Below are 19,412 nucleotides of genomic sequence, written 5' to 3'. Positions count from 1 at the left end.
AGATTGTGTTCAACAAAGTTGGTGCAAAAGATGTAGAGATGTAATGTTTTTAGTAGTGTTGGGAGTGGGTGTTTAATTTATGGGTTTGTAGGAGGCTTTAGTATGCATATTATGCGGCGGAAAGGAGAATTTGAGCATGCAGGCAGGCAAGTGAGAACTGTTAGGGAGAATTCTCATAAATGGCTTATTTCCCTTACCTAATGAGTCCCTCAGCAGCTTTTCTGGATTTCTAGGGTTTATTTTTTTCACTTGGTAAGAGTGTGAGCCTTTTTCCCACTCTTACATGTGTTTTGCTGAGTGTGTTTTCACTTTTTTGTGATCTTGAGCACTGGAGCCTCACCTACTCCATGGCCTCATATTTTTCATGTGTGTTACACAGCAACTTCAGTGCAGTGACACAGGGTTGTCTTTAAGACTTCCCCCTGACTCCATTTTCTGGGGCTGACTTATGTCCCTCAGAAAAGGTAAAGTTGCCATTAACTTTATTTTAGTCACTTTAAACCACAGACCCAGTACACCCCATCTTACATGGAGTATTGGAAAGGGTTAATACTTATCCCTTTTGTCTGTCTCTTGGAGCATTATTTCGCTCTCTTTACATTAAGACTTGGCTGGTGGCAATGGTAACTACCCTAACTTTTCTACCGCAATTATCTTATATAAACGTGGTATTGTTTTAGGCTATTATATTAGCCTCGAACATAAAACCGCTTGACCAAATACAGTTTATTTTGGCTCCGGCTGGGTTTATTCGCCATTTCTTTTTGGTAAAGTCTTTCTCGTGTTTTTCTCTGCACGCCAAACCGCGGATGATTCCTTTGTTTGCTGTCTTTTCGCGGGCTTCTGCACAGAAGCCCTCCTTGAGGCACCTGAAAGTCTAGGTAGGCAGGATGTGAGGGAGGGATCTTCGGACCCCTGCCATGGGTTCCCTTGGTAACCCAAGTCGCACTCCTGTTTGATTGGCTGAGGCGACTGTCCTTGCCAGGACAGCCACCCTGCTGTGTGATTGACAGCCAGGCTGTATGAATGGGGGAAAACTGCATAAAAAGCAGGTCTCTTGGACTGGAAAGGCAGAGTCGCCACTGGAACGAAAGAACCAAGGAGGAGCTGGCAGAAGAGGACCCCTACAACGACTGAACCGTCCGGTGAAGCCCTGCTGCAGGTCCGAATCTTCAGCATCCGACGACAGAAGATCCTCCAGGAAACATCTTCCCTTGAGCTGGTGGGACCAACCAGTTGTTAGAAAAGATTTCATATTTGAATGTAATTTTCCCTCCATGTGTCAACCCCCAAACGTTTTGCTGCTGTTTTACACCCTGAACTAAACTTCGCCAGAGAAGCACAGCCCTCAGCTGCACTCCTCTGGGTTTTCGCTCACTTTTTATGGGGAAACTTACATGCCCTTAAGACAGGAAGTACTGGGAGACTTTGTTTCCCTTAGTCCTATCCTCATGTTGCAATTTACCTTACAGTACACTTGGGTCTCTAGTCTTTCCAAAGGCTCTAGAAACTCTCCCTGGACTTTTTATGAACTGTGCAGATGTGTCATGGACAGGACTGGTCACAGCTTTCGTTTACATATATTTTGTAACCCTTTCTTGTCATGTTAACCGCGTTTGGCACAAATAGGTGGCCTGGCTCCAAAATGGCCATGCCACAAGGTTTTTTGTCCTGTCCTTTGGCCATCTTGCCCCTTCACCTTCCCCAGGTCGAGTCGACCCGGGTTAGTCCTTATTTGGTCATGCGGGTTAGTCCTTATTTGGTCATGCACTTTCCCTCAAAACCCAAAGCTTTTGCGGGCTTCTGCATGCCTGCTGGTGTGCTTCCAGGATGTGGTCTGGGATGTCTGTTCCCAATACACATCGGGGTGCCAGAGAGTCTAGAGTGTCCTGAATGCCTGGGACCACTGTGGTCCGTGATTGGTCCACGTATGGAGTGAGTGTTTGTGAGCAGATCTCCCATTGGGTCCTCCCCTATTTGGCGCAAAGGGAACTTTGGATAAGAGGAGGCTGAAAACACCACTACCATGTCGATCTCCTGAGTTCACACGAACAAAGGATAAGGAGCCAAGTATCCTGCAACAGACGCCGAGTCGAGGAATCGCTGGTGACCCGCTGGAAGGTTTGGCACCATGAGCCCGCCGTCGTCCTGTGGGACCCCTCTGCATCTGATCGTCCTAGAAGGTCCGAAAAGACGCTTCGACCCATTAGAATAGTAAGACCAACTATTCTCGGCACCTTCATCAAACCCTGCAAAGTATGCCTCTTCGGAAGTGTTCCTAGGCCAACCGGTGGGCTGACCAGCTTAAACGGGACGTTTGCTCTGTCACCGCCGCCGTTTCGAGGAGGCCCTCGAAACTTGGCATACTGCTAGCTCCGTTTCCACAGCACCCTCACACTGAATTTCGTACACTTGGCGTTCCCAGGTCTGAAGTGAGACGAGTGTACCCGGACCGGAGTAAACGCGGTTTCCGTGTTGCCATGCTGTGGCAACGACCTGTGCAAGTTCGCTGCATTTGTGACCCCCTGTACCCTGAAGCCTGCTGCAGTGGAACTGGGCTGATTCCTCTAACCTGAGCGGAGAAATCGCCACTGTCCTGTTTGGGAATCCTCGCTGCATCTCGGGAACTACACGGTGTCGAGACGTCCTGATTGTCTCATTTGAACCTGCCAGCGAAGTGGACTGTACTGGCGAAGTCTGGGTCTGCCTGCGTCAGGGACCGGTGAGTAATCCTTACCCCAAAACCGGTGGCCCCTAGCGCAGGAGCCCATTTTTACGCATGAAGTGGCCCCTGAGGGCCCCTTTCTTTTGCACAGCTATTGTGAAATAGCGACTCAATCCAAACTCTCCAACTGCCTGTGCCCTCAAGTGGAGGTTCTGTTTGAATAGTGGGAACTGGTTCTTCACACCTTCCTGAGCTGCTAGAGACCCTATTTTGTCCATTGGCACAGGCACGTGCATGTACTATTTAGCATAAGGCTCCTCTCTTTGTAGGGCTTGGACTGCCTCTTAAATTCGGTGTATTCTCGATGTGGAACTGGGTCTAAAGATTGCCTGCACTGTCCGTTTTCCTCCCCATCTAGGTGGTCTACATATTTCGTGTTTTTAACTCCTTAGACCCCAACGGTCTTGTATATATATTGTGTTGATACTGATGTATTGGTTTATTCTAGTGTTACTGTGATTCTTTGCTATGGTCTATATTACAAAGGCCTTGTAATAAATGTGTATATATTTTTAATATAACACCTGTCTAGAGTAATTCATAAGTGTCCTTGCTCTGTGTGCTCATTGAGGTCTTTCAGTCACCCTCACCCCTCTTGAGACTTAGTCTTGACCGCCTGCCATAGCTACCCTGATTGGTCTGGCTTGTCCAGAGGTTACCCTGTTCCAAGAAACTAGGCTGGCCTTCTGAACCTCTGCCCCTCCAGGTCAGAGTTCAGAAATCCGTCTTAACACCAGTTCGGCCAAACTACAGGCCAGGACCCCTCCTCTGGTGGAATTCGCTGTACAGAGCTAAAGTGGGCCGAATAGCCAGGAAAGGTCGGACCCTGCTTGGGTTTTAAGGAGCGCACCTTTTATTTGTTGTTTTGCTCTGCTGCTGGCTTCTTCCCTGGGTGGCGCAGGACCCTCCAGTCTTCCTACTTCGTGTCAGTCCGACAGTCGCTTCAGGAACCGTGAGCCTGCAGGAACCACCAGGAACGTCCGCCTCGGCTACAGCTCCCTCTCCGTTTTAAGGTACTGTGCAAATCCGTTTCGTTCAACCGCAGTGAAAGTGTTTGAAATCTTTCTCCAAACCGAGGGCTTGTCCTTCTCTTCTCTTTGAACTAACTTTTCTATTAACCAACCTCGTCCGGAATCTGTGCCACGAACTTTACCGCGAACTACCCGGAACTGTGTGATCTTGAGCAAAAGACTTTTGACCCATTGACTTTGGCCCCAAGCTTTTTCTATCTGATGCTATCACTGTAGTTCCTCTTGTTCAATTGCCCTGAGTACTTACCTGTTGGTGTGACTTAATTTCTATTCACTTTGTCTTTCCCTCCCTTTTAAATTGCCATTTTGCTCCCACTTCATTTTGTGAGCTTAACTTGTCTGGAATTTAAGGGAAGTTGTGTGGTGTATTAAGAGTGATTTTTAAACTGCTTATAATAGTGTAATGTTATACAACTGAAGAGTGAAATAAATGTATATTCTTTTACTTGAAAACCTTGAGTCAGTGTTTGCCTGAATCATAGTGATTGCTGTCCTTTGTGTAACTATTTGATACTGCGCACTTACTCTTGACGTATGTCAGGCTGCTCCGCTACTGCTACCACTTTAACTGTGCAGTACATGCTTGTACCAAAGGTGAAATTGTACTGTCACTTGTAGTCTTAAATGTGTGTGGTGTTCCCAAAGGGTACTGCATATAATTCTGACTACCAAGAACCATATGGGGTCTTCAGAGAATCTTGTCCAGAGTAGCCATGTTGACATCCAAGTGAAGGATCTCGCAGACAAAGTCACAAGTTGGAAATGCAAAAGCTAGACTTGCTACATCTGCAGCAGAGACTTTGTTTATGCTGAGAGTGGGTCTAATGTCATTGCTGTCCTACAAATTGGCAAGGCCATGCATGTTCCTTCAGTTGCATGTCCTGCACCTTGTAGATGCAGAAATAAAACATGCTTTATAACATTCTTATTTATAACACTTGACTATTTGTTTGCAGGAAAATTAAGGCATCAACATAAAAAATACATACCTATTATTGGCACAATTCCAGAGGCAATAAGATATGGTACACAAAGGGAAAGCAGCAGCACAGAGATAACAGGTGCTGCCAATTTACGAATTATAAAATGCAAGTCGATGTTACGGATCCCATTTGCATACACCTGCAAGGTAAGCACACAACAGTTGAAACGCAGGAGTAAGAAAAGGGACACAAAAATAAGTAAAATTCATGTTAACATTTTAAGATTGCACCAATGTACAATAAAAGGACACATTGCAAACCTGGGCACTTACAATATGCCTATTTCTAAACCTATTATAAAATTGGAGGACTACAAGGAACAAGTTACTTACCTGCAACTGTTGTTCTCCAGCATGGGTCTGGCATGCATTCACATGCTCATGAATATTCCCTGTCGTCAGGCTGGGAATCCTCATTAAGGAAAAAATCAGTATCAGTTTCGTTTCTGATGTGTCTTTCTTAGTAGTAACCAATCACTGGTCTCTGGGTCATACTGCCCCCAGCCAATGACTGCCCTCTCCCTAAACCCCGCCCCCTGGAGCCATACTCAGATTTGGTAGCATGTAAAGTGGCAGTATGACCAAATGAAGAGCCGCAGAGGGGAAGGAGGGAGGGTTCGCATGTGAATCCATGCCAAATCCATGCTGGAGAACAACAGTTACAGGTAAGTAACTTGTTCCTTCTCCAGCATGGGGTCTGGCATGGAGTCACATGCTCATGAATATAAGAATACATAGCAGTACACACATGCACAACCACGGGAGGTGGCAAGGCTCAACATTAACCATTACATAAAACTCAACATTAAGCATCTCTTACCTCCTCACCAGGCTCATCTTAAGCGAACAGGTTGCGCTGCACTGCTTGGCCGCCTCTGGACTCCTCGCTGGAATCCCGGTTGACGCAGTAGAATCTTGTGAAGGTGTGCGTCGACCTCCACGTAGCAGCCCTGCAGATGTCCAGCAGGGGCACACCAGACAAGAACGCTGTGGTAGCAGCGATCGTTCTGGTCGAATGGGCTCTCGGACGGCCGGGCAACGGTCGGTTTGCCAACCAATGACAGTGCATGATGCAGCCGGAGAGCCATCTGGAAATGGAAGCTTTCGAGAGAGCCTTCCCTTGGTTCACAGGTCCAAAGTTCCCAAACAGCTGTGATGTCTTCCGAAAACTCTTTGTTCGGTCCACGTAGAACTTCAGCGATCTAGCTACATCCAGCGAGTGCAAAGTCCTCTCGGCCGGCGACGAAGGCGATGGAAAAAAGACTGGTAACACCAAGGGCTCGTTGAGATGGAAGTCTGACGGCACCTTGGGCATGAAGGAGGGGTGTGTCCTCAGCACCACCCTCGTCTCGTGGAAAGTCAAGTATGGAGGCTTGCAGGAAAAGGCTTGAATCTCTCCCACGTGTCATGCAGAGGTGATGGCCACAAGGAACGCTGTCTGCCATGACAGGAACGTCAATGGAGCCGAATGCAAGGGCTCGAATGGCGGGCCCATGAGCCTGGTCAGCACCACGTTGACCTCCCACGCCGGGCCTGGAGCCTTCACCGGCGGGAACGATCGAAACAGTCCTTTCATAAACTCCTTCACCAGGCGATGAGACCACACTGACGACCGTCCTGCAGTTCTGGTGTATCGGGAAATCGCTGCCAGATGTATCTTGATGGAAGCATGAGCTAGTCCAGCTTTGGCCAGCGACAGCCAAGTACGGTAGCACTTGAGGGGCAGTAATCTGTAGAGGGTTAATCTTCTGTGCACGGCACCAGACAGAGAACCTCTTCCACTTGTGTCCGTAGCATTTAAGAGTTGAGGACGCCCTGGCCTTTGCAAGAACCTCTCTGCATTCGGCCAGGATATCGTACCCTCCAAACTCTAGTGCTGCAGGAGCCAGGCCTGCAAGTTCAGCGACTCCGGGTCGTGATGAAGAATGGTGCCCCCTTCTCTGGAGAGAAGATCTGCGTCCGTCGACAGTTTGACTGGTGGGGACGCTGACAAGTCCAGAAGGTCCGGGAACCAGATCTGTCTCGGCCACCTCGGCGCGACGAGGGTCATCCTGCACCAGGATCGCTTGAGTTGGTTGATGAGCCTGAGCAGCACCGGCAACGGAGGGAACGCATACAGGAACAGGCCATCCCAATGGAACGAGAAAGCATCACCCACGTCCTTCGGCTGGGGGAACCTGCTGGCGAACCTCTGGCACTTGGAGTTCGTCGCAAACAGGTCGATTTGGGGTTTGCCCCATCGCCGGAAGAGTTGATCCACTTGATCCTGGCATAGTTCCCACTCGTAGCACTAGCGCAGCTCCCTGCTGAGTGAGTCGGCAATGGTGTTTTTTATCCGTGCTGGATGAAAAGACACCAGAAACATCCCCTGGGCAACGGCCCAGTGCCACAGATCCTGGACTTCCCTGGACAGGGCTGGAGATCTGGTTCCTCCCTGCTTCGGGATGTAGAACATCGTGGTGGTGTTGTCGGTTAAGATCCTCACCACCTTGGCCTTGAGGGATGGGAGGAATGACCTGAGGGGCGGGAGGAATGACCTGAGGGGCCCAGAACACCGCTTGGAGCTCCAGTATGTTGATGTGGAGCGGCCTCTCCTCCGGGAGCCACAGGCCTCTTGCGTGAAGTTCTCTGGTGTGCGCTCCCCACCCTTCCAGGGAAGCATCCGTCGTCACAGTCGCCTGGTATGCTGGGATGCCCCACCATCGGATTGCCTAGCGGAATACTTCGTTGAGCGAGATCTTGTCCTCGAAGCTGCCCGTCGCTTGCATCCAACGGGCGTCGAGGAACTCATGCAGAGGGCGCATCCGAAGCCTGCACAGGCTCACCAGATAGATGCAAGAGGACATCATCCCGAGCAGGGACTTGATGGACCTCACTCTGGCCATGTTCGTGGCCAGCAGACGCTGTACCTTGCCCAGGATGGCCTGCGTTCTTTCCTCCGACGGCGAGGCCAATCGCGCCACTGTATCGAACTTGGCTCACAGAAACAGTGCGACCTGCGACGGAACGAGGTGGGATTTGGGGAAGTTGATGGAGAATCCCAGGTCTGTGAGCAGCTGGACGGTCTTCGTTGTGTGTTCGACGGCGAGTTCCCTTGTCCCTGCTCCGATGAGCCAGTCGTCCAGGTAGGGGTAGATGTGGATCCCCTGCAGGCGCAGCCGCGCCGCTAATGGTGCTAGGCACTTGGTGAACACCCTGGGCGCAGACTTCAATCCGAACGGGAGGGTCTTGAACTGGTGGTGCCGTCCCTGGACCACGAACTTGAGAAACTTTCGGTGACCTTTTAGGATGGGGATGTGAAAGTACGCATGCTCCAAATCCAACGACGATAGGAAGTCGCTTTCCTCCAGCTGGCCCAGCACGTGCTGGAGGGTGACCATCCGGAACTTCTGTGCCTTGATGTGTTTGTTTAGCCGATGCAGGTCCAGGATGGACGCCAACCTCCTGTCTTCTTCCCGATAAGGAAGTATCTTGAGTATCCTCTGGAGCCCCAGAGCCTCTTTGGGACGAGCTCGATGGCTCCTTTCTTGAGCATCGCCCTTACCTCTAACAGCAGTTGAGGGACGTGCTTTTCCTTCCTCGCCACTGGAGGAATTCGGGGGCATTTCTTTAGGAATTCCAGAGTGTGCCCGTGGGCCAGGGCATCGAGCACCCAATGGTCGGTGGAGATGGACTCTCACACGCTGACCAACTTCGCCAGCCGGCCTCCCACCGGGGTGCTTCTGTGGGGGCCCGACGCAACAGCCGGTTCAGTCTTGTTTGGAAGCAGCCTTGCCCTCCTTGGCGACGACGGCGAAATCCACATTGCCTCGTCCCCTGTAGGCTTCTTGCGACGAGGAACAGGCCGCTTGACGGTAGGTCGAGGAGCCTCCGCCGAATCCTTTGGAGGCACCTTGCTTGCCTCTGGAGTTCCGAAAGGGCTGCCGCCGTTGCTGCAGAACTCCCAAGGCACGAGCCATCTCCGTGTCGACCTTGATGGCCTGCAGCGATTCATCCACAGTCTTTCCAAACAGATTGTTCCCGTCGAAGGGCATGTCCAAAACCTTGGCTTGCACATCCTGGCGGAAATCCGTAGCCTTGAGCCACCCCTGCCGTGGAAGGCAAACGCTGTTGCCCAACTGGCGGAAACTGGTGTCGGCAATGTCCGTGGCCACAGTTATGGCGTGGTCAGACGCCACCTCACCCTCCTGTAGGATTGCCAGGGCCTCTGCCCTCTTGTCGTCCGGAAGGAAGTCTAACAGGGGGACGATCTTGTACCACAATTCCCTGTCGTATCGGGCCACAATCGCTAGGGCGTTGGCCGCCTTAATCGTCGTCGCCGCCGACGAGATGACTCGTCGTCGCCGCCGACGAGATGACTCGTCGTCGCCGCCGACGAGATGACTCGTCGTCCCATTGCGTCCAGCTTCTTTCCCTCGCCGTCCGGTGGGGAAGTTGAAGATGAAGCCGATGCCCCCCCCCCCGCTTTCTTCTTGGCCGCTGCGGAGACGACTGAATCCGGAGTCGGCTGTGCCCTAAGGCACAACGGGGCGGCATCGGAGACCCGGTACTTCCTCTCGTACCGGTCCCTCTTGGCAGGTGTCGTGGACGGGTTCTTGAGGAGGGCAAGTCCCTCGTCCCAGATGTCAATCAAGCAACGGCACCGCGAGGACCGCCTTCCATTTGGCCTTGCACCGTTGGTAGAGGAAGCCTTCCTTCTTTTCTTCGGGGCAGAGCTGAAAAAGCTTGGATGCCCTGGCAATCATGGCGTGGAAGGAGCCAATCTCGTCGGGCAGGGACACCCGAGGGATCAGAGACGGAAGGTCAGTCCCGTTGTCACCGCCATCGTCATCCGTCCCTGTCGTGGCCGTGTCTGTTCCCGTGTCATCCCTCTGGATCGGGGAAGGCGACAAAGACTGAGAAGGCCGTGAGGGCTGAAGGGGCACTGGATGAATTCTCCTCCTCTTGTTTGGAGGGCTTCCCGATGGACCTGGTTCAGCAGCGTCGTCCGTGGCGGGTAGTTGCAGTCTCGTCCTTATCTCTGTGCATAAGGCTTGGATTGCTGTCAAATTGGCCGCCTAGTTATCCTGCGGCTCGGGCTGCGACGGGCATGACGGGCACGCCAGTTGCTCCTCATCCACGGGAACCTCGTCGTCGTTGCCACCCACGCACTTGTTGGCCCCCCTCGTCGGGATTCCTCCCGTGAGACCGGGCCTCTTCCAAATTCTCGGTCAGTTCCTCCTCGGAGGTTGTGTCCGTATCCATAATGGCCACCCCCCCCCTCTTTTTCCACCGAGGTCTTCACGGGGGTCTTCTCGATGGGCTTAAAAGAGGACTCTGGGCCCCAAGGTTGTCTCCACTGGGGTAGCCTCCACAGGCTTCGCCAGGGCTGCTGCGACTCCCTCGATAGAGGCCTTAGCCGGGTGAATCAAGGCCTTCACCACCTTGGGCGCGCTTGAGGCCTTCACCTTAGGGGGAGGGTCACTGCCTCGCTCCCCTTGGGCTGGTTCCTTCGAGATCGACCGGGGCCTCTCCAGAAGCTTAGCCGGGTTCTCAAATTTTCTCTTCCCCGAGCCAGAGCGTTGGCTCATGGTTGATGGCGTCGGTGAAGGTGCGCCCTGCCTGGTAGCCGCGGATCCTGACCGTTCGGCGCTCCCGGTGCCCGCAGACTCGCGGTGCTTTGCCTTCTGTTGGGCCCCCATCGCCGCGGCGCCCTCACAGGACTTAGAAGCCCACTCGGACTACTTCTTCTTCTCACCTGCTGGGCTCTTGCCTTCCAACCAGTTGGAGAGACGGGTCCGACGATCCCTCATAGTCCGATCCGACATGTTCATGCAAACCGCACAGTTCTTCTCCACGTGCATTTTGTCCTTGTGGAGGCAATAAAGGCATTTCAAATGCTCATCCTCCTTGAACACATTTTGTAGGTTGCATCCCGGGCAGATCCTGAACAGTTTGCCGGGAGTCGAGCTTCCCTTCTCCTGGGCCATGGTCTTCTCGTCCACGAGGTAGGCCTCAGAAACTTCTGGAATCCTTCAAGAAGCATAACTCAACGAGAACGTCACCCTTGAGGGGCGTATATAAATCCGAAACGGGTCCCCGTTGATCGGAAGTAGAAACGGTGGAGCTTGAGGCTCGATTAAACCAAAAAATTAGATAAAAAGCGCAAAACGCAGTAAAAGCTCGAGAGCTATAGCACGAGGACTCCCAACACTTAAACCTGCGGTAAAAATCTGAGGATGGCTGCCAGGGGCGGGGCTTACGGAGAAGGCAGTCATTGGCTGGGCGTGTATGACCAAGAGACCAGTGATTGGTTACTACTAAGAAAGACAGATCAGAAACGAAACTGATACTGATTTTTTCTTTACCGAGGATTCCCAGCCTGACGACGGGGAATATTCATGAGCATGTGAATCCATGCCAGACCCCATGCTGGAGAAAGCAAGTTACAATCTTACATCTCAACACGCACTCCTCCCCCTGCTGCCCAAACCCATCAAATCCCAGTCAAATACCCAAGATTTGGTGACAAAGTTCATTTTGTAATGCTTTTTAATTGCCATTTTAAAACAATCACATAACAAAATTAACAGTTGATTTAAAGATTAGATTCAGATGCCAGAACATTTGACTACCACAACAAACATATACACAAACAATTAAAGAAAACATTACTTGGCTCTCAGTAATGTTCATTCTGATGAATTAGCCATTTCTCCTACAGATTCCTCATCTTAGATATTCTCCTTAAAGCACCGGCTATCTTTGGAAATGTTTTCACCACCAGGGTGCGCAGCACAGCTCCGCATTGGCCCTGGGCCCATGCACGCTTCTATGACAGATATGACGAATTGCATAGAACCGCCTCGCCCCATCACTTCAGTACTGATCTGTTCCCCCAGCACTCAGCAGCTGAAAGGCCACAGAAAGGATGAGGTGTACAAGCTAACCTCCAAGAGGGGCAGGTTGGAAGGGCGATGAAAAATTCTGTCAGAGGAAGACATAATCGACCAGAAAGAACATTACAAAGTAGTAATTTGTTAATTTGTTCTTCTAATGCATTCCTCCCTCCCACAGATTCCTCATTTGATAGACTGCCATAGCAGTACATATAGGGGAGAGAGAAAAAAGGTTTAAGTTACTTACCTGTAACTATTGTTCTCCATCATGGGACTGGCATGAATTCACATGCTCATGAATATTCCCCGTTGTCAGGTTGGGAATCCTCGGCATAGCTCTCAACTCACACGCTTTTGGCGGGTGTCACCCGCCTTGTAAAGTGCTGACTCACCCGCCAAGCCTCCTGCATGCCCATGCATTCCAATGGGCGTCTCACCCGCCAAAAACAAAATCGTGTGGTTTCACCCGCCTTTGCAACACAAATGGTTGAGAGCTATGCCTCGGTAAAAGAAAAAACCTTCACTTTAAAACTGTAATTCTCCTCTAAACCAATCACTGTCCTCTGGGTCATACTGCCCCCATCCAATGCCAGTCCTCTCCCCAAGCTCTGCCTTTGGCAGCCATCTACAGATTCCGTAAGCACGTAAAGTGGCAGTATGACCAAGAAGAGCCGCAGAGGGGCCCGGAGGGGGGGTTTGCATGTGAATCCATGCCATACCCATGCTAGAGAACAATAGTTACAAGAAAGTAACAAACTTTATCCAGCATGGGATCTGACATGGATTCACATGCTCATGAATAAAGAATACACCGCAGTACAACATTACACAACCACAGGAGGTGGCAAGGCTCAACAGAAGCAATTAACGGTTACCTCTGGAACACACTCACATCAAACGAACAGGTTGCGTAGCATTGCTTGGCCGACTCTGGACTCCTCCCTGGAATCCCTGTCAACGCAGTAGAACTTCGTGAAGGTGTGCGTGGACCTCCACGTAGCAGCCCTGCAGATGTCGAGCAGGGGCACACCAGAAAGGAACGCTGCCGTCGCAGCCAACGCTCTGGTGGAGTGGGTTCGCGGACAAGCGGGCAGCGGTCGGTTCCCCACCGATGACAGTGCATGATGCAGCCAGATAGCCACCTTGAAGTGGACACTTTGGATAAGGCCTTTCTAGGGTTAACAGGACGAAAGTTCACAAACAATTGAGGAGTCTTCGAAAAACTCTTTGTGTGTGTCACATAGAACTTCAAGGCACAAGCAACGTCCAGCGAGTGCAAGGTCCTCTGCGCCTGCATGGCATGCAAGAGGGGTGTGTACATAGTACCACCCTTGAATCGTGGAAAGTGAGGTATGGCAGCTTTCAGGAGAGGGTCTGGATCTCACCCACAGGTCTGGCAGAGGTGATGGCCACAAGGAAAGCGGACTTCCACGCAGGAAACTTGAGTGGGACCTGATGCATAGGCTTGAAGGGGGACCCCTGAGCCTCATCAGAACCAGGTTGAGTTCCCACGGTGGGGCAGGAGCTTTCACCGGCAGGAAAGATCGGAAAAGTCCTTTGAGAAACTCCTTGACGAGTCTGTGGGACCACATCAAGGATCTCCCCGGGGTTTTGATGCAGCATTAGAGGGCCACCAGTTGTACCTTGATTGATGCGTGAGCCAGTTCAGCTTTTGCCAAGGACAGCAAGTATGGAAGCATCTGTGGAGCTGTAACCTTCAGTGGGGTCATCTTCTGCGACCGGCACCATGTAGCAAAAACCTTCCAGTTATGGCCATAGCACTTGTCGACGACGCACTGGCCTTGGCGAGGACTACCCTGCAGTCCGCTGGCAACTCATAACCTCTAAACTCTAAGGCTGCAGGAGCGAAAGCCTTCAGGTTCAGCGATCCTGGGTCGCGATGAAGGATTACGCCTCCCTCTCTGGTGAGCAGATCCGGACACACTGGGAACTTGACTGGAGGCGACGCTGATAGGCTGAGAAAATAAAATCCAGATACCAAATCTGCCTCTGCCACGCCGGGGCAATGAGTATCATCTTGCATCGACACTGTCTGAGTGTGTTGATGACACGTAGCAGGAGAGGGAACAGGGGTACACGTAGTATAGAAACAGCCCTTACAACGGGTAGGACAACACATCCCCCAGAGTCCTTCGCAAGTGGAATCTGTTAGCCAACTTCTGGCATTTGGAGTTGGCCGACGTGGCAAACAGATCGATCAGTGCAGTCCACCTGATCCTGACGAAGTTCGCACTCGTGGCAGGAGCGCAGTTCCTTGCTGAGGAAGTCTGCGATGGTGTTCTTGACTCACGCCACGTGGAGAGGGACGAGGAACATCACCTATCCGATGGCCCAGTGGCACAAGTCCTGAGCTTCCTTGGAGAGCGCTGGGGATCGAGTGCCCCCCTGCTTCCTGATGTAGAACATAATGGTGGTGTTGTCCGTGAAGATCCTCACCACCTTGCCTTTCAGAGACGGTAGGAATGACTTGAGGGCCCAGAACACTGCCCGTAGCTCCACGAGGTTGATGTGCAGATCCTTCTCCTCTGGCAGCCACAGGCCTCTGGCGTGCAGACGTCTGGTGTGCACCCACCAACCTTCCAGGGAGGTGTCCATGGTGAACGTCTCCTGGTAAGGAGGGTTTTGAAATCGTGTGCCTTGGGCGATGAGACGCAGACCCCCACCACTATTGCCCGCCGGAATTCCTCGTTGAGAGGGATCTTGTCCGTGAAACTTCCGGACACCTGTGTCCAACTGGCATCAAAGAATTCCTGTGGGGGTCGCATGTGCAACCTGCAGAGACGGACGAGTAAGATACAGGACGACATCATGCCCAGTAATGAATTAATGGCCCACACTATAGCCGTCTTCGCCGACAGCCGCTGCACCTTTCCTTGAATGGCTCTTAGCCTCTCCTACGAGGGCGATGCCAGGGAAACAACTGTATTGAGTCTGGTGCCGAGGAACAGCCCGTTCTGCGATGGCGTTAAGCAGGACTTCGGATAGTTGATGGAGAATCCCATATCCGTCAACAGTTGGACGGTCGCCTTCGTGTTTTTGTCGGCCAGTTCCTGAGAGTGGGCACGTATCAGCTAATCGTCCAGGTATGTTTATTTGTGTATGCCCTGCAGACGTTGATGGGCCAGCACTGATGCAAGGCATTTTGTGAACATTCTCTGGGCCGACTTCAAGCCAAATGGTAGGGCTTTGAAATGGTAGTGATGGCGCTGCACCACGAAACATAGACATGTTTGATGTTTCTTGTGAATGGGGATGTGGAATCAGGTGTCCTCCAGGTCCAACAACATCAAGAAATCCCCTCTTTCCAGTTGGCCGAGCACGTGTTGCAATGTGACCATCCTGAATTTTTGGAATTTCAAGTATTAGTTCAGACGGCATAGGTTCAGGATGGGTCTCCAGCACGCTGTCTTCTTTCTAACCATAATGTATCTGGAATAGACTCTGGAGCTCCGGAGCCGGTGGGGAAGAAGCTCTAGCGCTACTTTTTGTAACAAGGCTCGTACCACTTCCAGGAGCTGAGGAATGTGCTGCTCCTGCCTGGGAACCTGCATTGGAACTCCAAGGTGTGCAACTGGGTGAGAGCATCCAGCACCCATCTGTCGGTGGTGATCTTCCTCCACTCACTGACAAACCTAGTCAGCCAGCCTCCCACAGGGTGCACGATTGGGGGCCTGGCGTCCTGCCCTGTGGGTGACGACGACGCTGTCATCCGCTACCGTAGGCCTGGGAGCAGCCCCTATAGGCTTCTTGCATTGAGGAGTGGGAAGACTGTAAGACGTGGAGAAACTCTTAGATGACCTGCTTGATTTTCCTGTGGAGGAGCGAAAAGACAAGCAGTGCTGCTGAAGAGTGCCAAGGGAATGTGCAGTCTCCGTATCTGTTTGAGGGCCTGGAGGGACTTGTTGACCGCCTTCCCAAACAGATTCTCACCATCAAAGGGCATGTCCAGTTAGTGGCCTTCATCCATCCCTGCAGACAAAGGCAGACACCTTCCCCATTTGCCGGAAATCTGTGTCGCTGATGTCCACTGCCACCATTATGGCATGGTCTGATGCAACTTTCTATTCCTGAAAGAGGGCGAGGGCTTCCATCTTCTTTACATCTGGGAGGAATTCCAGGACTGGTCCTAGCTTGTACCACAATTCCCTGTTGTACCTGGCTAGGCTGACCAAGGTGTTGGTCGCCTTGATTGTGGACGCCGCCGTGTAATCACTTTCTTCCCCATGGCATCCATTCTTTTTCCCTCGCTGTCCGGATGGTCAGACTACGATGAGGCTGGGTTAGCCGACCATTTCCTCGCGGCCACTGACACTACTGAGTCCAGAGATGGGTGTGACAGAGTCCGGCACCCTATACTTCTTCTCCAGCCTATCCCGCTTGGCTGGAGCCGTGCAAGGATTCTTCATGAGGGCCAGGCCCTCCTCCCAAATATCATCTGGAAAAGGCACTGCCATGATAGTCTTTCTCTTGGCCTCTAGCCTTTGATACAAGAAGCGCTCCTTCTTGGTTTCCTCAGGAACCAGCTGGAATAGCTCGGAGGCCCTGGCGAGCATGAAGTGGAACGATCCCACCTCTATCAGGAGGATCCAAATCTGGCGATTTACTCTCTGCATGGACAAAGTCTTCGTCCGTCCGTACTTGTGGCCGTATCCATCCGAGTAACCGTCTCCAGGTCCGCTAGGGGAGTTTGGGCATGACGTGGTGGAGGAGGTTGATTCAGGGGCGTCAGATGACGCTTCCTCTTTTTAGGCAGAGGCTGATCAGGAGCCTGAGGTACTCGGGGTTCCGGTGGCAACCTCAGCTGGATCTCCGACACCAATGTGTGGAGAGTCGATAGAATGTCCAAGGAAATGCACCTCAGCTGAGAAGGTAAGGAAGGAAAACTAGGCCCTGCGCTGTCGTAATCGTCCTCCTGGACCGTATGCACGGACTCTTGATTGTCGTCATCTGTGGACAAGACGTCCATTGGTTGAACGGTGACCTGGGAGGACTGTTTTGGGGCCTCCTCGCCCCCCCACCCCTTTTTTTCTCCCCCGGGGGGTCTGTACCAGGACCTGGGCCGGTACCTTTACCCCTTCTGGAGTGCCTGCATCCTTTGTCAAAGCCTCTGCGGTGGTGTTGCATCATGGGGACAGGGACACTTTCTGTGCTGCGGGAGCCAGTCTCGTAGGATCAGCGGCCGTAGCTGCTGTAGTAGTAGTAGATGTCAATTAAGTTGCCGACGAGGTCTTCGTCTGTGCCGGTTGAGCCTGCTTGGGCTGCGAGGCCTTCTTTTTCTCTACTGTCCTTGGCTTATCCAATTTCTCACATAGCTTAGCCGCAGTGGATGACTTCCTCTTTGAAGAGTAGCTCGATGGTAGCCTGGCTGTGGTGGAGGAAGGCAAGGCGGATCGCGCCCTATCCAACTTAAGACCCACATCAGCGCTGAACCAGGTGGACTCGGACTTGCGGATCTGGGCCTTATCTTGGACTCCCACGGTTGGGGCCACCTCAAAGGACTTGGAAGAGTGGCCTTCGGACCAGCTCGGAGCAGAGGTCTTGTTCGAGTTAAATATAAACAGAGAAATGGATCGAGACCCAAGGGTGTTGGTGAACACTACTATTTGTAAAGACTCCTAACCAGGGTTAGTCAGAAAAAATACACATTTACTTAAATACACAATTCATGAAAAACGTGGTAATATCACAATTATACAGACATATTCATGCAGAGCATCTAATACAAAAATATATATGTAGCCCCAACTCCATTTAACCTATTTGATTAGGCGTATTAAAACATCAACTCATTCATACTACTCATTCAATGAGAACTTTCTGTGTTAGCCTGTATACATACAAGATTTAACCACAATAATATGTCAGTTCTTATACACACCATAAGTCTACAGATGTATCATTTTATTACACAACAACTGTTGTCGACATGTGTTTCAGTTGGAATGTGCGGTCCTTTGTGCTCTGGCCCTCAGGTGTCTCCAACCTTCTTAAGGTAAAAAAAAAATGGGTGACTTGCTGTACCACACTTCTACGCCTTTATGCGTTGGTACTTCATCTTCAGGAATGCAATCTGGATGTGAGCTCGGGACCTTGGGATATCTCCAGGATGTTCAGGCAACTGGATCACTTCAGACCATGCCTGTTGTGTGCAATTGGAAGGATTTCCGTCATCAATATATGGTTCCTGACGACTCCCTTTTGGTAACTGACAACCGCCACTCACATTAATGATCTTGGTTATCTTTGTTCGAGTTAAGCCATGCTGCCAGCCTAATGTGCCTATCTTATGTCGTTTTCTTAGAGAAACCTAGGAATATTTCGCACTCTATCTCCTTAAGGTCTGGGTGTAGGCAGTAGAGGCATTGTAGGTGCTTGTCTTCCCCAAACACATTCTGTAGCCCACATTTGGTGCAAGGTCTGAAAAGGGACCTTCCTTTCTTCTCCGTCATGGTCGACGGGCGCGAAGTAGGCCCGAGCTGGCCTTCTAGAAACTTTCATGCATCTTCGCCTTTGAGGGTCGCAGAGCTTCACCGACAACGGATCCCCGTTGCCGGCAGATGAGGAAAAGAGCACACAGGCTCTTTGGAACAAAATGTTTTACTTTTCTCGTCGAAAAAACATACAAACAGCTCAGAGAGCAACTAGATGAGTCCCAACACTGAAGCGTGTGGTAAAAATCTGTAGATGGCTACCAGAGGCAGGGCTTAGCGAGAGGACGGTCATTGGATGGGGCAGTATGACCCAGTGGACAGTGATTGGTTTAGAGGAGAAGTACAGTTTTAAAGTGAAAGTGAAACCGTTTTTTCTTTTACTGAGGATTCCCAGCCTGACAGGGAATATTCATGAGCATGTGAATCCATGCCAGACCCCATGCTGGAGAAACTCCACCTACACCAGAAAACTGAAGGTCTGACAGACCAAAGCAAGTTTCCTGCCCCGATAGGGAACCAAGGCAGTAATGGTTAGCCAATTGGACCACCACTATATCAAGGGCAGAGATGTAAACCTGGTCCCTGATGGAATGAGTCATGAGTCCTCCAGGCATGTGAGCAATCTGTGGGAGGAAGGAATCCATTACAAGAGTGGGTGTACCTCAGCCTCTCTAATTCTGGCATGTTGCCTCTCGTTGAAGTTATCTAGGCTAGGAGAGAGTATCTGAGAAACGTTTTAGTTATTGAATGCTGATTTGTGGAAACAAGCAACTCATTTTACTTCAAAACAAGTATGCATTTAAAACAACAGATGTTAGGACAGTTTTTCCGAAGTCCAACTAAGGGCTTAGCAAAACCATTCTACTGAAGCAGTACAAGACTCCACTCTTAGTATAAGGCTGTACCACCTGAGTTCGGGGTAGCGTAGACAGAGCAGCCAGGCTTATCTTAGGAGGGAGAGAGGGCAGTAGATACAGTACAGGTGAAAATTGTAATACAAATGATCCAAAGAAACTCTGAAACACTATGTATTGTAACAATAAAGGATTTATTTAAATACAAGTAGGCCCAGATAAATCTAGGGGTTAAGTAAGTACTAACACATTATATAAAATCACAATATAAAACACAACACTATACTTGAAAGTACACAGACCCAAGTATAGACCGTATTTGGAACACCCAACAGTAGTTCTAGGGAAGTCAAAACCTTGTTATACACATTTAGTATAGGTCAAGCCTATTCTTTGGGAGTAAAAGACCAATGGTTACTTTCAGATTACTTTTGGTAATACAAGGACAGTAGGCCCTTCCAGTTGTACAGTGACTCTTGGAACAAATCAC

At 50.9% G+C, this 19,412-nt stretch overlaps 1 protein-coding gene across 1 annotated transcript in view; it reads right to left on the bottom strand.

The window, feature by feature from the left end:
* The window catches only part of MARCHF6 (membrane associated ring-CH-type finger 6), a 2,224,824-nt gene that overhangs the window by 333,582 nt on the left and 1,871,830 nt on the right, over window positions 1-19,412 (bottom strand). The window contains exon 24 of the mRNA XM_069613753.1: window positions 4,746-4,878. Within this exon, the coding sequence (XP_069469854.1) occupies window positions 4,746-4,878 (133 nt within the window). The remainder of the gene's footprint in view (window positions 1-4,745; window positions 4,879-19,412) is intronic.

This window comes from Ambystoma mexicanum, chromosome 5p, assembly GCF_040938575.1.
Source record: "Ambystoma mexicanum isolate Mex_15411 chromosome 5p, UKY_AmexF1_1, whole genome shotgun sequence".
Taxonomy (NCBI): domain Eukaryota; kingdom Metazoa; phylum Chordata; class Amphibia; order Caudata; family Ambystomatidae; genus Ambystoma; species Ambystoma mexicanum.
Note: the sequence above shows the minus strand (reverse complement) of the source record. Positions and strands in the feature narration are given on the sequence as shown.